The sequence below is a fragment of the Ictalurus furcatus genome, chromosome 14, assembly GCF_023375685.1.
Source record: "Ictalurus furcatus strain D&B chromosome 14, Billie_1.0, whole genome shotgun sequence".
Taxonomy (NCBI): domain Eukaryota; kingdom Metazoa; phylum Chordata; class Actinopteri; order Siluriformes; family Ictaluridae; genus Ictalurus; species Ictalurus furcatus.
The window spans coordinates 18,521,891-18,541,742 of NC_071268.1; the positions used below are offsets into that span (position 1 = coordinate 18,521,891).

The 19,852-nt window shown below is 42.9% G+C and overlaps 1 protein-coding gene across 6 annotated transcripts in view; it reads right to left on the minus strand.

Annotated features, from left to right (window-relative positions):
• scaper (S-phase cyclin A-associated protein in the ER) overlaps positions 1-19,852 on the minus strand; it is a 95,623-nt gene that overhangs the window by 9,540 nt on the left and 66,231 nt on the right. For all 6 annotated transcript variants that reach the window (XR_008387772.1, XM_053642446.1, XM_053642445.1 and 3 more), the window contains 5 exons: positions 12,893-13,016; positions 10,387-10,607; positions 7,304-7,459; positions 4,358-4,604; positions 747-896 (listed from right to left, as the gene is read on the minus strand). Coding sequence is in view for 5 of the 6 variants with exons in the window: in XM_053642446.1 (XP_053498421.1) it covers positions 747-896; positions 4,358-4,604; positions 7,304-7,459; positions 10,387-10,607; positions 12,893-13,016 (898 nt within the window). In the remaining variant the exon portion in view is untranslated. The remainder of the gene's footprint in view (positions 1-746; positions 897-4,357; positions 4,605-7,303; positions 7,460-10,386; positions 10,608-12,892; positions 13,017-19,852) is intronic.

A 19,852-nucleotide genomic window follows, 5' to 3' on the forward strand; every position in this document is an offset into this window, starting at 1 on the left:
GGTAAAATAAACTTCCATAGACTGACTCTGCTAGATGACAGGCTTTAGTTAGACAGTGACTCTGATGTCCTCCTGGTGTTTTATTTTCATTTCTGTGCTTAAAGAGATAAACTCTGTTAGTGATTAACAAAAATACTTTTATTCAAGGCCCTTCAGACAAACGGCAGAAACTGACATGCAATCATGTAGCCTGGCTCCAACATATGCTTCAATATAGCATTCATATAAATGCTATATATCATGAATGGTTAAAAAGCACAAAGTGCCATTCATTATTAAATTAATAATGGCAACTGCTGGCAAATTGCTGTGGTACAAGAGAAATACAACACTTCATTCTGTGCTGTTATAGGAAAATAATTCTCTTTTTTTTGGGGGGGGGGGGGGTCACTCTGCTTTGCATCAGGCCACAACACTCCATCCTGGCAATGATTATTTTCCTACAAGAGCATGGCCTGCTGTGTTTTATTCCTGATATGTTGTTTGGTTTTTATTATTATACACAAGCTGTAAATGTACTAAAGTACATACTCTCAGTTTTTCCGATTTCAGCTTTCCATTTGTGTTTTTACATTTTCAGGTTCATCAGGAAGCAGAAACAGCTTGCATATAAACAATAATAAACTGCCAGCTTTTAGCAATGTTAGATCTATAACAGACCCCCACCGGGAACTGTAATGGTAATGGGCTTTTTCTTCTTACAACTTCAATAGCCTGTTGTGTTCATCAGTCCACACTATGCTTACCTGGTTGTCCGGGTGGTTGACGGTGAAGTAGCCTACACAGATGATGACCTCATGCAGCAGTTCCTCTGAGCTGTTCTGTGAGCAGTACCACAGCAGAGAGCTCACGATGTGTCTAAAGGCCAGAGACAATCCCTCAGCTCCCAAAACAGACTGAAAAACAGCAACAATAGTAGAAGTAATCATTTTCAAGCGCATCAGTCACAGATCACACATCACCACATGTTTATTAAGATCAGAACAAGGCAAATGAAATTAGGAAGCAGATAAAGGTCAGTGGTTACCTGACCATCAGTTTAAAAGGACTACTCGTACTTGAACCTAACTGGACTACTCTAAACTGTTTATGTACAAGACACATGGTACATTTTAGAGCAGAAGAAGATAACTAGTGTTTTAAAGTGGATGAAAAACAAGTTGGGGTTGTTGAGGAGGACTTGTGATAGTCTTTCCACAGCTCTGGAGACAGAGAGGTCCCACTCCAGACCCCCCAGTCTCCCTATAGAGGAGATGCTATCAGCCGAGCCACAGACAGTATTTATTAAACATGTCAGTATGACAAAGCGCCTCAGGGTCAGCACTGAGACTACTGACATTAGCTGTGGGGTGTGAGAGTTGGGGATGGAAGGTCTGAGTAAGCAGGCACAAACAACAATACCTGAATAATGCCAAAGTAACAGGGCTGATGTAGGATTTACATACACATTTCATATTAATGCAGCTTCAAATGCCTACACTGACAACATGCATATATACTAACATGTAACTTCAATAGCTGCAGGTTAACTAATGCAAACACAGGTAAGTCTAAAGACCCGTTCACGCCAAGAATGATAACTATAACAATAACTATATTAGTGTCCACACCAACGCACGATATCGCTCCGTTTATTCTAAGCGTGCGCTGCAGTTATGTCGTCTGCTGCTTTAAATGCTCGAGCTCTTTAAAGCAGGACAGATTCTGATTGGCTGTCAATGTTTTTATTGTTCATCAGCTGGATGAAAAAATGGTTCTGAAAGTGATTCCAACGATATCGTTTCTCTGTGCCGTTATCGTTATAGTGTGGACTCTGCTATTCTTTTATATTTAGAACTATATGTTTATCGTTCAAGTTATTGTCCTTGGAGTGAACGGGCCTTAACTTTTTGACATTCTTGGTGCAGTAGGTAGTGTTGCCATCTCACAGCTCCAGGGTCACCAGTTCAACCATTCTGAGCTCACATTAATGTTTGTGTGGAGTTTTCATCATTCTTCCCATACCTACATAGGTTTCCTGAAGGTTCTCTAGTTTCCTCCTACTGTCCAAAAACTACAGACCATTGCGCTAAATTGCCCTTAGTGTTAATGAGTGTGTGCATTTCAGCCTTGTACCCATTGGTCCTGAGATAGGCTCTGGATCCACCACAGTTCTGTCCACAATAAAGAGGAATGAATGAAGCAAATACAGCTAATTACCAGAATGAGAGCAGAACATTGAGTACTTTTGCTGGTGTGATCATCTTGCGATAATCTCCATTACATGCCACATATCACTGCAACAAATCAGTTAAACACTACCTGAGCCTGATCTCACCTGAGGCTCTTCTCTTACTAGCATCACACTAATGCAATACTGCAGTATGTAGAACACAAGGCTGACACTCAGGCCACCATTACGAGTTTCTCTTACAGTGGCTAGATATCAGACAGAAGTAGTTGAACAGTGCTATGGGATGTTAATGAGAGACTCTTTGGTGTCAGAGCAGAAGAAAGGGGAGGGGTTGAGCTCTTCCGATGAACCTATTAGTCAGCTCTGTGTGCTAATGTAAACCACAAGGTGATTACAACTAAGGTCCCAAAACAGCATTATTTAAAATGTTCATAAAACTTTGGCGGGGTTGCTTTGACTGCCAGCTGTTTTAAATATAGAAGGAACAAGACGGAGACGACAGGGAAGAGGAGCCTGCACACACACACACGCACTCACTAAGTGTGAGTAATTACTGAAACCCATTAAAATAATTCATACACTTCCCGCATTTCCTCCCTCACGCCTCAGTGTTTACATGGTGATTTACCGTCATGAATCCGTCCTTTTCTCTTCATCAGGCCGGCTAACGTACGACCGGACAGGCTTCATTTAATGCCGCTCTCCATTCACATAGCTGACCCGAAGTCTTCAACATGACTGGTCTGGGGTCAGGGGTCAAGCGTGTTTATGTCCACTGGGTTCTCTTTGTTCTAGGAAGAAATACTGATCTCCTGCCAGTGGTGCCGAGCGTTGAACAGTGGTCAGATCATTAGCCCTGCTGGTCAATCTACTGCCTGAATTCCTGAGCACAGGTATACTCACTAGTCCATTCACAAACCCCGGAGAGTTTTGACATCATTTTTTATTCTCCCCACTGTTTGGAATGTCTGCTTGAGGGATGGGCTCAACATGGCATGTTGTCCGCTAGCTCAAGGCAAATCTGTGGCCTTGCCCTTTGCGTAAGAAAAACAAGCCCTGCAACACCGTTTTGGCCAGACAGTGTGGCTGCAGTGAGCCCAACCTCATAGCGGAGATGGACAGCAGGGTGTACGCACCCTCTCTTACGTCATAAAGCTGCATCTTACAGTGCTGCACACCGTTCCCCAGGCAGTGCACAGAGACTGACCGTTATACATGGCACCTGGGATGAACTCCACACTCGCAATTAAAAAAAAAAGGATTAAATAGGAACTAGCCAATAATCCGCATTGGTAATTTAAAAAAAACAAAACAAAACAAAACAAAAAAAAAACACAGTTTAGACCTACCAAATGGTTGGTGCTGACTGTTTAACGTCAATCAAAAGGGGAAAAAAAGAGGTTACCCCTTACCGGCTATACATATATAGTAAACATTAAATCAGGATAAATTTTCGCTACACAGCTTTTAGATTAAAAACAGGTGCCTTCTCTTTTAGACATTGTAACTGAGTACAGCTACTCAAAGTTTAATGGGAAAGAATGTGAAACTGATTTCTTTTTAAAGTAAGAAGTGATTTGACTTTTTGGCTTTATTTGAAACTGAGGAGAGTTATTCTAAATGCAAATGAATATACAGAATGTTAGGCTGACGATTCCCATTTGTATGAAATTGTTTTTCTGTAATCGAAGAGTTTGCCTGTCAGATAAAAAGTAACTGCACTTTCACCTGGAGGAAAGCAAATAAAATGAGCAAATGAAATAAGAATAACTGTTTAACCTTGTAAGTGGGGTGTAAAGTGTAGCCAATAATATGAAAGCAAAACCATCCATCACCATCGGCCCATATATATTGGCTGTATATTTGATATCGTGCGTCACTAGAATGAACAGAACGTGGAGGAATTGGTTTCTGCTGTGTGCACAATTACAATTCTGCTCTCTCTGGAGTACAAACTGAAAAAATGTGTCAATGTGTCAACACTGGTTGAATACTCACATTGATCCCATAAGTCCATGATGATTTCTTCAGTATATTGTTTAAAATGTCTTTATCTTATGCAACAATCTGATGTGTTATGACTGACTGTCATAGTACCAGTATTATCACGCATTCTTACTTGCATGCTGATGTATGGCATTTAAAGGTTTGGCACTATCCTGCAGAGCACTACTGGGAGAGTACCTGGAAGGCAGTGAGGTCGAGCAGGGCAAAGCTGTTGAGGAAGCGCAGACCCTGAAGTGCCACCTGGACCACAGCAGGACTGTAGGGCTCCTGGAATGACGCCATGCTGCCAGACTGGGGCTCAGGCACGGTGCTGTGCAGCAGGATACAATACAGCATGTGCAGCACGCCAACAAGGTCGGTGTTCTGTAGCAGCACTGTCAGCCCAGTAGAGTCCTGCCGCTTATTGTCAAAGATACTGGAGGAGCTGGGAAAGAGTTGAGGGGGGGAAAGAAAGGGTTCTGAGAGACGCATTATGGGCATTGAAAAGAAAGTATGTCGCTGACACATGTTCCCATACACGTACACAGATCCAAGACAAACAAACAGTGACATTCATTTACAGAAATACGCACCGATATAGGCACACATACACACAAACTTTGGTTGCCTATTTGTTAAAGAATAAAAATTATATTTCTAAACATTTGGCTGACATATGGGGGAAGAAATATTGCTATTCCTCAGCTAAGGTGTTCCCTCATTGTATCAAAACTTCAAGGCCAGCAGAACCAACTCCCCCTTGTTTATGTACCATCCATCTGAACCAGAGTCCTTTCAAACAAAGCCAAACATGTGAGACAGCTCTTCACCATGTCTGGAGTGGTGAGAGGCAGCTGGAGAGGGAGACTCTGACAAGCGGCTCAATGTCTCATAACCCAAGGAGGTGCCGGCTGCTTTCTTAACCGCAGAGAGTCAAAGACCTAGGTTGCAGGGAGTGAGGGAAGTCTGGTCCCTGCGGCTTCTAGGTTTACTCGCTAGGCCAGGTCCTGTCCACTCGGATATAAATAACGGGGCAAAGCTTGTCTGTACAGCACGCCTACAGGGCAGAAAAGCTTAACTGGTCATGTTCAGTCCCGTAGGATTCAGAACTCGGCACTGGAGTAGTTGAACTGCGGATTTGTCTAGTTACAAAGAAGTCCAAATGTTTTACACATCTGCCACCAGGATCCATAATAGGAATGTTGAAGGAAAGGAAGAGGAGGAAGAGTTTCATTTGACAAAGCAATGATTACTAGCACTTGAAGACGTCAAGACTGTAAGCAATGCAGCTTACATTCCAATTCACTCCAATACAAACGCACCACATCTTTAAAAAAAAAAAAAAAAAAAAAAGAAAAAAAAAGCTGAAGCGATGAAATTTTGGAAACCAACGAGGCACTTTCACAGCCAATGCACCGCTTTTACAATACAAACTACTGTCTCAGGCCCTGCTGCGCTCCAGCACATTTAATTACAGCCCATCTTACGGGATTTAAGACAGCATGTTTGTGTATTAGCCTGGACAACGCCGGGCGGATTAACAGGCTTGGTAACTCCACACCCCAGTCACAAATTATACAGGCAGCAGTGAAGCTTCCTTATCAGGCTGATCTGAGATTTGCTTTGCCATTTCTCTAATGACAGAGGTTAGTATTTGGATAGGAGTATTTCCAAGATCAGCACAGTGGGATAATGTGTACCTGGAATGACACTAAAGATAATGTCAGGATCTTGATGTTGAGAACCCAGTGGCCCAACAAACATGCACCTTATTGAGTAAAAGAAGTGCACAGTTTTGAGCTTCCAAAGCTGTTCTTGGATCAGTTCACCCAAATCCAAATGCTTAGCGTACATATAAGAGTCAAAATCCTAAAGCAGTTCTCAATGTAGCCCAACTTGTGCAGACACTCAGGATTAGCGTCTGTGTGAGGGAACAAAGGCTCGGTTCTCTCACTGTGACTCTGCATGACAGGTTCCACATCCCCTTATTGGGAAACAGCCAGCATGTGGGATGAAAGTGAAGGCCTGACAGTGGCAATTTGAGCCTGCTCACCAACCCTGAATCAGCCTGCCTGATTCAACCATGCTTACAGCTAAACCTTTGCTAATGCAGCTATTGTCTGCCTGGTTTACAGTTAACCAGGGAGAAAAACGTGGCAGTTTAAATTTGGAACAAACCACTGTGGAAGATAATTCTGCATCTTATCATACAGCAACAGTTCAGCAGCCATCACTGAGCACAAATCAGCTCATGACAGGTAATTATTAGTATAGCACATCAACGCACGCTGTGGTGTAGAGTTAAAGAACAAGGGCTTGCCTGCCCTCTGGATGTTACCCCACTGTGCATGCTGTTACTTGAAGTCAACCAAGTGTGGAGTGTGGAAATTAGCAACTGTGTAGCTACATGACCCCCCCTATGTCAAGCAAATCCCACGACGCAGCGAGCAACAGAGAGTAGGAACACTTCAAAACATCCAGACCACGTTCGACCTGGAATGACTTTCTGGCTCTCCACCTTGTGAATAATGGTTGTATGGAGATATAGATGGCTGGATTAGAAGGATGTTGATTATAATATGGCACTGTGGAGTGGAGCTATTAAAAGTGGAGAGCTGTTGCTGCTGGGGTTTCTCACAGATATTTAGTGACATGGAGTTGGGGAGAGGGAGAGAATGGTGTTAAACAGCTGGACAGTGTTACAGCACACAGCAGCTGGACATGTACAGGGCTGGGCACATCAGCGAGGGCAGGACTGGTCAACATGACCGAGACGGACCTAACAATATCAATAAACACTTGCAGACACAGACACGCATTTCTGAATTACACTTTACAAGTGTTCTAGACATCAAAGGTTTTATGATTGGGGGGGGGGGAAGAAATATAGAGTTGATTCACTGCCAGCCTTTCCTTAGAGTTTGGGCTCATGGAGTTAGCCTCCATCAATGAACACACTCTCACTCATATACATACAAACATACATACACAGACACGTGTGTGTGGGTGGGCTGAAAGCAGGAGTTTACAATGAGCAAGATGGAACTAGATGAACAACTAGTGATTGATGACATTCTGGTATCTGTGTTATAGCACATCAGGAAATGGGAGAGAGACAGGAAGAGAGATAGAGATGCCACTCACCGGCCGTTCACAGCAAAACACAACTTGCACATGGCATGGAGGAGTGCTGTAGCTTGCTCCAGAAAGGCAGACATTTTAGGACTCTCATCGACCGGTCCTTGCACATAGAGGAAGCAGCCGTATAGCTTGTCAATCACACCCATATTCACCACATAGCTGAGGAAAACCAAGATGTAACATTAGTCAGTTCATGAAAATATATAAATAAACAAACAAATTTAAATATTTAACATGTATGTAGCATTTCAGAGCAACCTAGAATTCACACCAGATCTGACACATAAGCAACATGACTGGGAGCATTAAACCACACCTCACTACTGGCACAAATGCATGGTTTTGTTTTTTTAATCAAGAGAATTAAATGTCCATCTGTAGAGCAATGCACTGCAATTGAACATGCACTGCAATTGAACATGCAGGGATTGGGGCCGTTGTACCTGGGCCAGCAATAAATACAACACAGACAACACATCATCTACAACAGACAATTGTTGTATATGATGATTTAAACAAAGAAGTTTCAGGGTGTATAGAAAGTCTAAGGGTGCAATTTGAATGGATTTCTATGGAGTATAAACTTCACTAAGGTAACGTCTGAAGCACAGTAGGCTGGATGGGGTTTTTATGAGCACCAGTTATGTCATGGTCTGATATGGACTGAAACATTGAAAATACTTTGACATGAAGGCTGATTTACAGATCAGCTCTACTCTGTCTTTATGTCAGGATACTAATTCAGGACGTTTGCATTCAGAAGTTACATAAAGGTCACTGATGTTAAAACAGTCATTGTCAATACGTTATACAACAGGAACGCAGAACTAAACTCAGAAATGACCCGACAGACTCAGTTGTAAAGGCCCTGTCTACACACAACCTATAGAACAATTGGAAATCGGAGCTCTCGTCTGAGCCTGCCACTCCTGTCTATTGTCCCCATCTCTCTCATTTGGCCAGGCAAATGACAGGTCTGATAGTGGTGTTAGCCCCACCCTGCTAGCTACAAATCAGGCCTAATTACAGCATTACTGGACAGACTGTGCCTCCATGTGCCAGTCCAGGTAGAGGGGGGAGGCACAAGCCCAACTTCCTGAACTAGAGTAGTGACTCATAGCTCAGGTATGCCTGTCCCCTCCACCCCCTCCTTCACCTCCAGTAGGGACTGGAGGCTCCACACTGTCAATCAACAGACCTCCCAGAGAAGCAGGGGCTGAGAGTCTGCACTACAGCAATGGAACCTTACCATAGATATAACCAGCTAAGTTTCTTTCGTTTACATCGCTATAATTTCTCAGTCCATCTCTCCCCAAGCAAATAAACTAAATCGTTTGAGCTCTCCCCTTCATATCATTCTCAGGCATTCCTCTTTTTTGTTATGGCGGTCACTCAAAGTTTTCACAGGTAATTATGATTCTCCTTCTGCCACTCCTTCCTTCAGTAGGTCACCTGTTACATAACACTTGTTATTACTTTATCCTCTTCTCTGGCTTGACTGAAGCTGAATGGAGCTTTAACACACATCATTGTGCAGCCTTTCAAAGTTTATGTATGAATGAGAAAGTGCCAAAGTCTTTCTTCAAATTGTGGGAGTCTGTTTGAGATCAATGGGAGTGCACCAAACTGTTACAGTGGTTCTCTATACTGTTGAAAACCTTTATTATATACCATTTTTTCCAATTCCAGCATCAATTACGAATGGCGACTTCTGCGACAACTCCTCTAGAAGACCCTAGAGTAAATACACTAGATTGAAGGTGTGCATTGGGACTGAAATCCGATGAGGCCTGCGGGACCAAACAAAAAAGTCAAGGGAGAGGGCATTTTTGACTTTCAACAGGACGGGATCAGGTTGTCAGATATGAAGCGCTTGGGTGTACTGGCTGCTCAGGCAGCGCTGTGTGACATATTTATTGCATTAATCCATTTATCTATCCTTGTCTGTCTCACAGTGGTTTTCAATGATTCAATTATTAACATTTTGGGAAATATAAGTAACTAAACCCATTAGAAAATATTATGGGAATGTAGCATCCACAGTGTGTGGAGTCTTGGGGGGGGGGGGTTGGGGGGTGGTGAATGGCATTGGTCAAAATTCCACTGAGAGTGGGATTTAAAATAAACCAAAAAACAAAACAAACAAACAAACAAACAAAAACACTCCGGCACCAGCACAGACTAGCCTTAATGTTAAGATGCTAGTCTTGTCTAGACTGGACCTTTATAGTTTGGGTCACCTTATATTTACAATGCACAAGGCCACAGGCACTGAGACAGTTCTGCTCAGATGAAGCATAGAAGTGGGGCTGTGGGAAGTTTGGGTTTCACCAGGACTCCAAGGCAGTCTGTCTTTCCTCATGGACAGGGACTAAACCAAAAGTTTGGACCCTCCCTCGCGCCCTTTTGCTCTCAGACCAAGTTCAACTGGAAGTCGTGTAGTTCCAGAAACAGATTTTGGCTGCAGCTCCTCTTGGCTGGAGCAGACAAGGACTTAAGTTTTGATTGTATGTGGTATATATGAAAGAGGGTAAACAGTGACAAGACTGCCAATATCTCTGAGAAGGTTGACACCCATCCAGGGTGATGGAAAAGCTCAAATACACTATAGTCTGGATAATCTTCCCTCATGTATGATGTCAAATGATGGGCATGGACAGGGATTCAGGAGCAGCTTCTTGAAATCTGGTCCCATGCTTGTAACTATACCAGATACAGGAAAAGCTAAACTTCTGGTTTGTTTCCAAGTTAGCTTTCCCTGTAGAGAAGAATCCTTTCCAATAGTCATATTTTACGGCAACAATTTACTGAGCAGAAATCCCCTTACAGACACACAAGCTATGTCACACTAAACATGAATATGTGAGAAAGAATGTAGAGGTTAAAAAACAACTCGTATTCCTGCTTCAGACAAAGAAGCGGGAAGAGAAGCACTCGGGTGGGTACCAATTGCAAAGAGCAGATATTCCACTGCAAGAATGTGTATTTGGCAGAAATCCAAAGATGGCAGTCACAAAAAGGCATAAAAGGCAGAATTTTGCACACAGTTCCTTATTTAGGTAAGAATAACTAAAACACAGACTGACCCGATGAGGTCTTGAGCACGGGTGCAGAAGTTATCGACGGTCTTAATCTTGATATCGGGGGAGCAGACCCAGGAAGAACTCTTTCCAGCTCCCAGTCCAGAAGGATCCAGGAGATCCACAACTGTAGCAATGGTCTGGAGCAGACCGGTGGTCAAACCCTCAAAGATCTGCTTGTTCACAGAGCGGCCAAAGATGGACTTATCCTCATCAGGAACATAGAGCTAAAAACCACAAATAGGAGAGGGAAGATTAAGAAATGAGTGAAAAGAAGCAGCAAGGGAAGAAGTGCAAGATGGCAAGACACAAAAGAGAGAGTGTGTGTGTGTGTGTATGTGAGAGGGAGTGTGTATTTATTTAAGAATGAGAGCTACTGAGAAGTGCTATGTTTACTGGGTTGGAACAGAGTCACAAAATGCATATTAGATATTTATACATCACTTCAGACTCAGCTAGAGACATAATTATTAACTGGCCATGGAATACCAACACCTACATGTTGTTAATCTAAAACAATAACTTTAACATCAACGAATAAGGTTTCGGATCAGCTATTTCAAATGGTCTGATGCGAGTTTTGAAAATCTAGCCCTTTATCTTGACTGTAGGTCTAACCCACTGAAGCAAAACTTGCCTTTACTTCTAATCTTGGCAGTGATATGTATCTGAGCTCATTCAGCATTAGCTCCTGCAGTCTCAATATCAACTGCACAATAGACGAGGACATTTAAACCTCAGTGTGCATTTTAAAGCCTGTCCAATTAAGTCATGGGGGGTGCAAATAAAAACGATCCCTTCCTCTTTGTTTTCAGGCACATACCATTAGTCTTTGGTTGGAATCCTGATCCTTCGAGACATAAATAACAACACGCGTCTTATTTATTATTCATCAGCTCTGGGCTATAAACTGACGGTTAAACTCAGAGTGACACTGTCACTGGTGGCGTGCCAGCAAGGGGTATACAAGAAGCCTGGCAGGGTGCTGCTAGCGGCATCATGTATCCAGCATGCAGGCCCTACAGCTGAGTGCAGATTGCTGGACTTAACAGATACTAAGGAGTCCTAACTTTGATTTAAGTGTTTTTGAACCTTCTGGCTGGAGTTATGATTTGCATTCCGCTAAAAAGTAATCATGGTATATATAATGTGTATGCACTATAGGCTCTCTATAGTCTGTTTCATTTCATCACTTCTGCTAAACACTTTCCCAAACTTGGATTGGATCACTAAATAAAAGAAGTCGGATGTCTGATCATCAGATAAGTGCTTGGCAAGAGGGTGCGTGATTAGGCATGGGCCAGTCATTCTGTGGGAGGAAGTAATATACAGCACTAGTACAGCCAATGGTCAGATGTCAGCTTTAACTGAAGGACGAATAAGAACACTGACAAAGCAGGCAAAGCCTGCTACATTCTTAACAAATCTAATTACAGGAGGGGAAGGGGAGAGACGCCATGGCTGCCCAGCACTACATACGCTCACTCTTTTAATGTACAGATATAAGGTTAAGCACAGAACTATATTTATGTGCTATGGTACACATACTGAATATACTAACAGCTACTTTAACTTGACCTTCAGCATCCAGAAGGATATCCTTTTGGTTTTTAGCTGTTAATTTAGATAAATGCTGTATTTTTGTTATATAAACATTCATGGAGACAAACAAAAGTCTGTTACATGTTTAAAAAAAAAAAAAGAAAAAAAAAGAAATAGATTTAGTATATTTATATGTATATTTAGCAAAATACAGGTGTTAATGATACAAACAAATCCTTTTTGAATGCTCCAATTTATAATATCTTGAAAATCTTCCAGACAGAATCACCAAGCGAGTGGCCTGAATAGCTGCCGGGTTAATTCACATGTAAACAAATGCTTCGAGACGGACCTCATCTCTTACTACGCCCACAGGAAACATGACTTCTCAAATCTGGAACTTCCAGACACACACTCCAGGCTTGTGTCAGGTTTTGAATTTACAGCTAAAGATTAGGCTCAGTGTTGAGGGACATAGTATGAGCTGGCACACTGCTTGTACCGTCTTTACATTTCTCTTAATTGCTTGTTTATGCTACTAACACATGTGTATATGGTGTGTACAGTGCGAGATTAACCCTCACGTTATCTTACCTGTCTACTAGTGGGAGCTTTTGTATTGGGCACGATCCCACATACACACTCAAAAAAATGGAATCTAGCAACAGTGTTTTCCTAGAACTCTTGATGATTCAGTGACTCATGTAAACTAGACGTGTGATGTACGTGTTAGGGTTCCTTTTTTTTTTTTGGCTCTGGTCTCAGTCTGGTGGATGGGATACATGTGTTCAAGGAGTAAAAGCACGAGGAGTAAAAGCAGAAATTATATTTTTTCCATTTATACTGATCATGACATGAAATAAGCATGACAATAATGCAAGAGCGGAACAATAACTGTTTCGACCAACAGCGATAAGTGGCAAAGAAGAGAGAATTTAACTGCTAAGTGTATTGCGTGGTAAAGGTCTACCGTTAGTTGGTGGAGAAGGAGGTCCATGAGAGGGGCGATTTTGTTGCTGTAGAAAATGTAAAAGCAGTTGCTGTAGCAGCGGGAGCAGGCCAGGTAATACACATTCACAGCGGCATACAGAGACCTGAAACACACACCAGATTTGGTTAAGAAAAGCCAAACACTCCTTGTGTTTTTCCTCCCCATTACAGGTAAGCATGTTAACAGGAGTAGGACAACACAGTAGGGCAGGTTCTACTTTACATTTCACATGCTACCAATCGAATGAGTTTGTAATATAGTAAGAATAATTTTAAAAAATAACAATAATAAAATTTTTTAAAAAGTCACTATAAGCTTGGGGTGTAAACATTACATATGAGCAGCCTAACAATACAATAACGCATTTCTTTAAAAACAAACAAACAAACAAAAACAAACAAAATAAAAAAAAACAATGTAAGTACAGCATCTCTGCAGCCCCCTCCCCCCAGACACTCTTTCTCAAGAAAAGGTCATCATGCTCTCGCTAAAAAGACTGGAGGAACCAGACTGCTCAATCTGTCCAATTCCTCTTCTTTCTCACTCCCTCTTTCCACCTCCGTCCTTCTAAAATCACTCCATCACTGCTTGTCCTGTCTTCCCTTTCTATTCTTTTTCTCCCCGTACGGAGATAAGAAACAAGCCGTCAGCGCCTGCAGGCCAGTCAGCAGTCAGTCAGTCACTCCGCTGTATTATGTCTGCTGCACACCAGCCTGAGAGCAGATTAATGCTGCTGATAAGTGACCAGTCACACCACTTTGACTTTGGCAGACCCTCCACCCAATCCACTCCCTCCTTTCATCAGTTAATATTTTCTGACAACTGTATATTTTAACCCAAAGCAGAGTGGCGGGGTCCTATCTGTGGTGTGGACGAAAGGAATCCGACTTTCCTGGTTTAAAGTAGGCCGTGTTTATTCCCAGTCGTAAACATTTTGATATCTACCGCAACCGTCGCCATCTGTTCGGCGTTTTCAGCCAAACTACATTGGCGTACGAAATAAAAATAACGTCGGCCCACGGACGTCTTGGCCTGTCGATAACTTCCACCCCGCGGACAAAAGCGGGAATGTATATTTAAACCGCCGACGGACAGATCTGGGAGATAGTGGTGTCAGTATTGACATAGCGGCGTAAAAAGCGTCAGCCATCCAGCATGGGACCACGAGGAGAAGGCGCTCTGACTGGACTCCTGGGAAAGAGTCCAAGTGTTCCACACATCACTCTGAGCTCTGCGCTTTTTCAGACCGCCTGATTGCCTCTCCTTATAAAAATCGGGTGTACCCGTTTTATGTGAAGTTATTAATCGACATGTTTTCGCCTCCGACAAGCTAACAATAAACGTTCCGGACAAGGTGCCGAGTGAGGTCTGGTTCAATTTATGTACGATGTTTAAAAATCACTCGCTCAGTGAGCACATGGAACATTGATTTGCAAGAGCACGGACAGTGTAGTGTTTCTTTTGCACTGATAGAAAGCTATCTATTGAGGAGTGAAACAGAGCCACGGGGAGAGAGGGAGGGAGGGAGGGATGGTTATGGGTGAGTGGAGTGATACTGCAGGCTCTGTTCGGTAAACGGGGGAGAGAAACATGAGATCCCCTCCGAACTGTGCACTCTGGGCAGCCGACCAGCATTGCCTCTGCCTCGCTGATTTTCCAGTGGAAAAAAAAAGAAAAAAGAAAAAAAAAAGAGAAAAAAGGAGAGCCCTGATTGTGGAACTCCATCTCAAATCCGCTTCAGATCCAAAAAAAATTACGAATATTCTCAACTTGACCAAACAAAATTAGCGAGTGCACCTGTAAAACAGAACTGGCACATGTTTAAAGACGATAGAACATGGGTTACTTCAGGTAAAGATCTTTTTAACACTTGTCATGGTATTTCAGGTATCCATATTGATTTTAGGCAGATTTTTGAAGGAGAGGTGGTGTCGAATGACCAGACAAGGATTGAAGGATGGCCTTCCGAGTGTTCAGGGTTCACCAAGCATGAACATTGAGTTGAAAGCTTAAACTCTATTGCTGTTTTAACTGATATTAGCAGTTTACCTGGCACTGACAAAAGGTAAAATAATATTGATTTTCAGAAATGAACTAATTTTTAACCACCAAGTGCTCTTCTTTTCAATGATTTGCTAAACAAACATATGGTCTTGGATAGACATAGCACCTAAGATGCCATAATAAGTGAATAAGAATAATACACATGCACATGAAGATGGCAATTTCATAGCTTTAATTTGGTCCAACTTCAGTAGGCTGATGTACTAAAAACCCATGCAAAATGTATGGTGAACCTGATCTAGGTGCTTGTTTATGGGGGTTCCTGAAGAGCAGGTTATCTGATGCCTATAGGATCATTGTGGGGAGGAATGCAGGAGGATCGGGCAGGACAGGGCAGCCCTCAGGTGGCTCATACGGTTAAACAGCAGATTAAAGAGCACATGACTAATTTCTTTACGCTAATCTTATTAAAGGGCAAAACAGCTGTCGACTGGCCAAATCTCACAACTAACCCCCAGTGCTAGGATCAACCTCCAACATACAACAAATCACAGTATTTAGGGACTTGGGGAGCAAGGTAGAAGGAGGATGCAATATTCAGAGCTTTATACATACAATAAACTGTTATCTTGTGTATATATATAATACATAATACACTTCATATCAACCAAACCATTCTAAAATATCTTAATCTTTAAGAGGGCACCAAGGCTATGCAAGACCTAGTGCTAAGCAACAATGCATAGGGAACAAAGCTATTGCATATTTTACTGGGTGTGGTGTTACTCAACTACTTCTACAGTTGCAGTGTTCAACCCTGCCGACTAGTGCGGTCGTTGATTTGTCTTCTACAAGAGCGTTTTCATCAAGGTTCTCTAACCTTTTTTCAGGGACTACACAGTTGCTGGACAAGTTCCTGGTTTGCATACTCGCCACTGAAGAATAAGTGGTAATTATGCAAAACAACAAAAAGGTGGAGCAAAACAATTAAGAGCCGACATTTCAGCATGCGGTCAAAATACAGCCTGGAGGAAAAAGCAGCTTGAAATAATAACATGCAAGAGATGTTTTCCTTCACTATTTTCTGCTGTGCTAATATTAGTCTAGCTGTGTGAACCACATACAAATTCACAAAGCACATTCATGCCACTAGAAACATACAAAATATACTCCCTGGGATTTGTGTAAAAACAAAATCATCATGGAAGCTTTGCTGCTTGTGCCATGCTACCTCTAGTATAAAACAAGCTTTAGAAATAGCTTATTTGCTAAATAACAGGTTTAAAAACAAAAAACAAAAACAAACAAACAAAAAAGGCTCTTGTGGTAGAAATCTTAATTCTGAACTTGACTGGCTCAGGCTAGACACATTATAAAATAGTTGTAGCTGTCACTGTACTGCTAAAATGACTAATATTCACACTCTTGTCAGCAACAGGAAGCTGTAACCCGGTTGCTATTTCAGCTCGCTCTTGGCTAACTGAGAGTGATTAGCATGACACCTAACACCAGGCTTGAGTATGGAATCTCGAGCCCCTTCTCCCTGATGATGACAGCTTGCGTCAAAGATTTTGATGAGCAATTTGGTAAAGTGCCATTGTACTTGTTCTCGTGTTACTCGAGGAGTATGCAGCGGTGGCCCACATGTGCCATTCGTTCTTGAAGGCAACATTCCTCGCTCTGAGATTCCCTGACAGACTGCTGCTCCTGACAGTGCTCACTGGCTTCAGGATGGTCCATGGTGCTCAGTGCCCATTCTGCTACCAGACTGTAGGCTGCCCCCAAAAACAACAGGCGCATTGTTAATCTGGCCATAATGAAGCCTTATCTTGTAGACATAGGATTAAGTTCCAAAGGCACCCTACACTAACAGAGCATAGAGTATAGGAGAGGAAGGGGGGGAAGGGGGGGCGGTGGTGAGTGAGAGGGAAAGAGAGAGAGAGAGAGAGAGAGAGAGAGAGAGAGATATTGCAGAGGAGATAAAGAGGAATGGATAAAGGATACAGGACCAAGAGATGCAGATAACAAGCACTGTAATCTCCTCACCTACTCTAACCAGCTTAACCTCAGACACCCAAGCAGACCTACCCTCTGATTAGCCCACCGTGGCAAACAGTAAAGGCCACACCTTTGCACCCTCTCCTTCACATGTAGATCACGCCCACAGGGCATATTCATCAGCCTGGGTGGCCCTAGTTAGCGGGTCACTAAACTGACCCATGGGCTCAAATAAACCCATGTAACCCCTTCTGAAATCCATGAGGTATCCCAGGGACAACAGGAAGATGGCAGGAAAGATGGAAAACCTCGGGGAGGGCACGGGAGGGGGTATCACTCCTATACGACGCGTTTGCCCCAAAACTTTTCTTTTACAAAACTGAAGAGGTTTGGAAACTAAAGCCGCATGGGAACACGGGTGCACTTCGTCGGGAGAAGGAGCACCCAAAACCAGAGATCTGGATGTGGTGGATAAGCAGCAGCAACATGTAAAGGTCGTTTTCTGCACCCCCTTGTAACTGGGTTATCAACCAGGAAATAGCCTGACCTAGGCCAGAAGCTCACATTTCCCAATCTCTCAATATAATCTCCCCCTTTCTCCTATATGTCCACTCAGGCTTGACATACGCAAAACACAGAAATCTGAACAAGTACTCAGCCTGACTGCAATACCTGCTTTTTGGAAAGGAAGTGGAGGAAAAAAGGAGGGGGGCCTTGAGGGAAAGGAAAAGCTAGAGCCAAAAAGAAAAGGTGAAGAGCAAATCCTTTGCCTAGCACTTGTTAAACAATCCTTTCTTTCACTGCAATCCAAATGACATTTAATTTGATTCTGCCACTGATCTTTTCCGATATCATGACTGCTTCCAAGACATCCATTCCTCCCGGTGTTCTGCAAATGGCCGGGCATAAGCTGGGGCATAAGTCTCGGGTGCTCTGTCACGCACCGCACAGCATGCGTACACACACATGCGCGTGTGCAGCATAATGGCATCCTGAAATGAAACCACGCTTGGTGGAAGCTTTCACCGGGTACATTCAGTCATCGTGTGACACGGAGGTGAGGTGACAAGCAGCCCCGCGTCACTGCGCTCGCAAGCAGCACTCAGAAAGTGAGACAGCACAGGATGCTGGAGCACAAAGTGGGCCACACTTAGAGCACGGGCAAAGTGCTCTCCATTTCCGAAACTTTTCAGACCTGTTGACCTTGGGGAAAGTTTCAAATGTCTCTAGTCTATTTCGAAAAAACTGATTTCCTTAAAGTCATTTATAAAATCCGTTTAGAAGTGACCCCCACCATCGCTCTAGACGTGTGTCTCTGGGATAGCGGTGACTTAATCATACTCAGTTCCCTGTTCTCGGGCTTGTGTGCTGACAGCAGCCTGGTCTCGAGCCCAGCTCTCTCACTTTCTCCTCCGTCCTCTTCAGTGACCCCTACTGGGAGACCGTGGAATGTGTTCTAAAGCTCTACAAAACTCATCTCAAAACCAGACACACCTCCTAGTATAGTCACACACTCTTCATCCCCGGGGGAAAGGTAAGACTCAAAAAAAAAAAAAAAAAAAAAAAAAAAAAAAAAGCTTTACAGCTTAATCTATGTGCTTTCTTGTCTTGTCTCAGGGGATCCAGCACACTCTACAGCATAAAAGCATACAAGAGGCTCTCTTACAGACAAGCAGTCGGGCTGTCATCATCATAAACATGTCAAAGTATGTTTACAATGACAAAAGTAAGAGATATCAATTTCAATAATAATTTGTATGATCAAATAGACAGCAATCATGGCTGATCAATTAAAAAGATTAATAAGAGTGACAAGTAATAAAATTAAAATGGGAAAACATTTTCCCCTTTCCACCACTGTCAGTGTGAAACTCATTTAAAAAGTGATCCTCTGTCTCTGCGTAGAGGCAGGGATCGCTGTGACTCAGTACGTTTCTCTCACAAATCAACAAAGTAAGCTTGACGGAATGCCGTTTCTCACAAAATGGCGAAGAATAAAATTTTACTAACAAGAAAATCACTGTAGCAGGATATACAAGAGTGACTGTTTCACATGGACTTTTACATCCCTGTCTTGTAGAGTTAAACAGTAAGCATGTGGGTTAACGTCCAGGTTGTTGCATGCTCTTCCCTTGCCCCGTTACTCACACAAACGTAATGACCTTCCTGCTCCAGACATCCGACCCCCATTTCCTCCCCTGCTGCCCAACCCTCCACTCTGAGCCGCAGTGTAGCACAGGGACATTAACGGAGCCTCGCGCTGGAATTAGCCCATTAATGTAATGCTAACAAGATGGAATTCTCCTCCCTGGGGCGTAATATTCCAGCAGCATCTCCGCAGTTGTTCTTTTTTGTAAATCACTCAGCTTATCTGAAAGGAGGCGATCGATACGCCAGCATTACAGTAAACAGATAAACTAGAGCTGTTGTGAGGGTTAGTGTCTCAGTCGAGTTCCATTATGAAGCAGAGATGAGGAAGAATGATTAGCGCATGCACACTTGTATCATGCCCTGTTCCGATACTGTACACTGTAGTATCTCGTCATCGTTTTCTTACAAGTATGAAGGTTAAAACGGCGCGAGTTAGTTAGGAACAGCAATGACAAAAGGTTTTTTTTTTTTTTTTTTTTTTTTTTTTTTTTTTTTTTTTAAAAGAGACATAGGCCAGGGTGGACGATGGTGCAACACCATCTTCCTCCTGCCAATCACAAGCCTGCCTATGAGTTACAATAAGCATAGAGCGAATTAAGACAGAAAGCGTCGGCATGACAGGCAGGAGAAATTAGGCAGTCTTACTATCCTGATCTCTGCTCAGCCTGTCATACAGGAAGTAGTGGTGAGAGCCATTCACAAACCAGACAACTGGCCCTGGTCATTCTCAGGGTGTCCAATACCTACTATACACCATTCATCTTGTGTGAGCCATTCAGATAATCT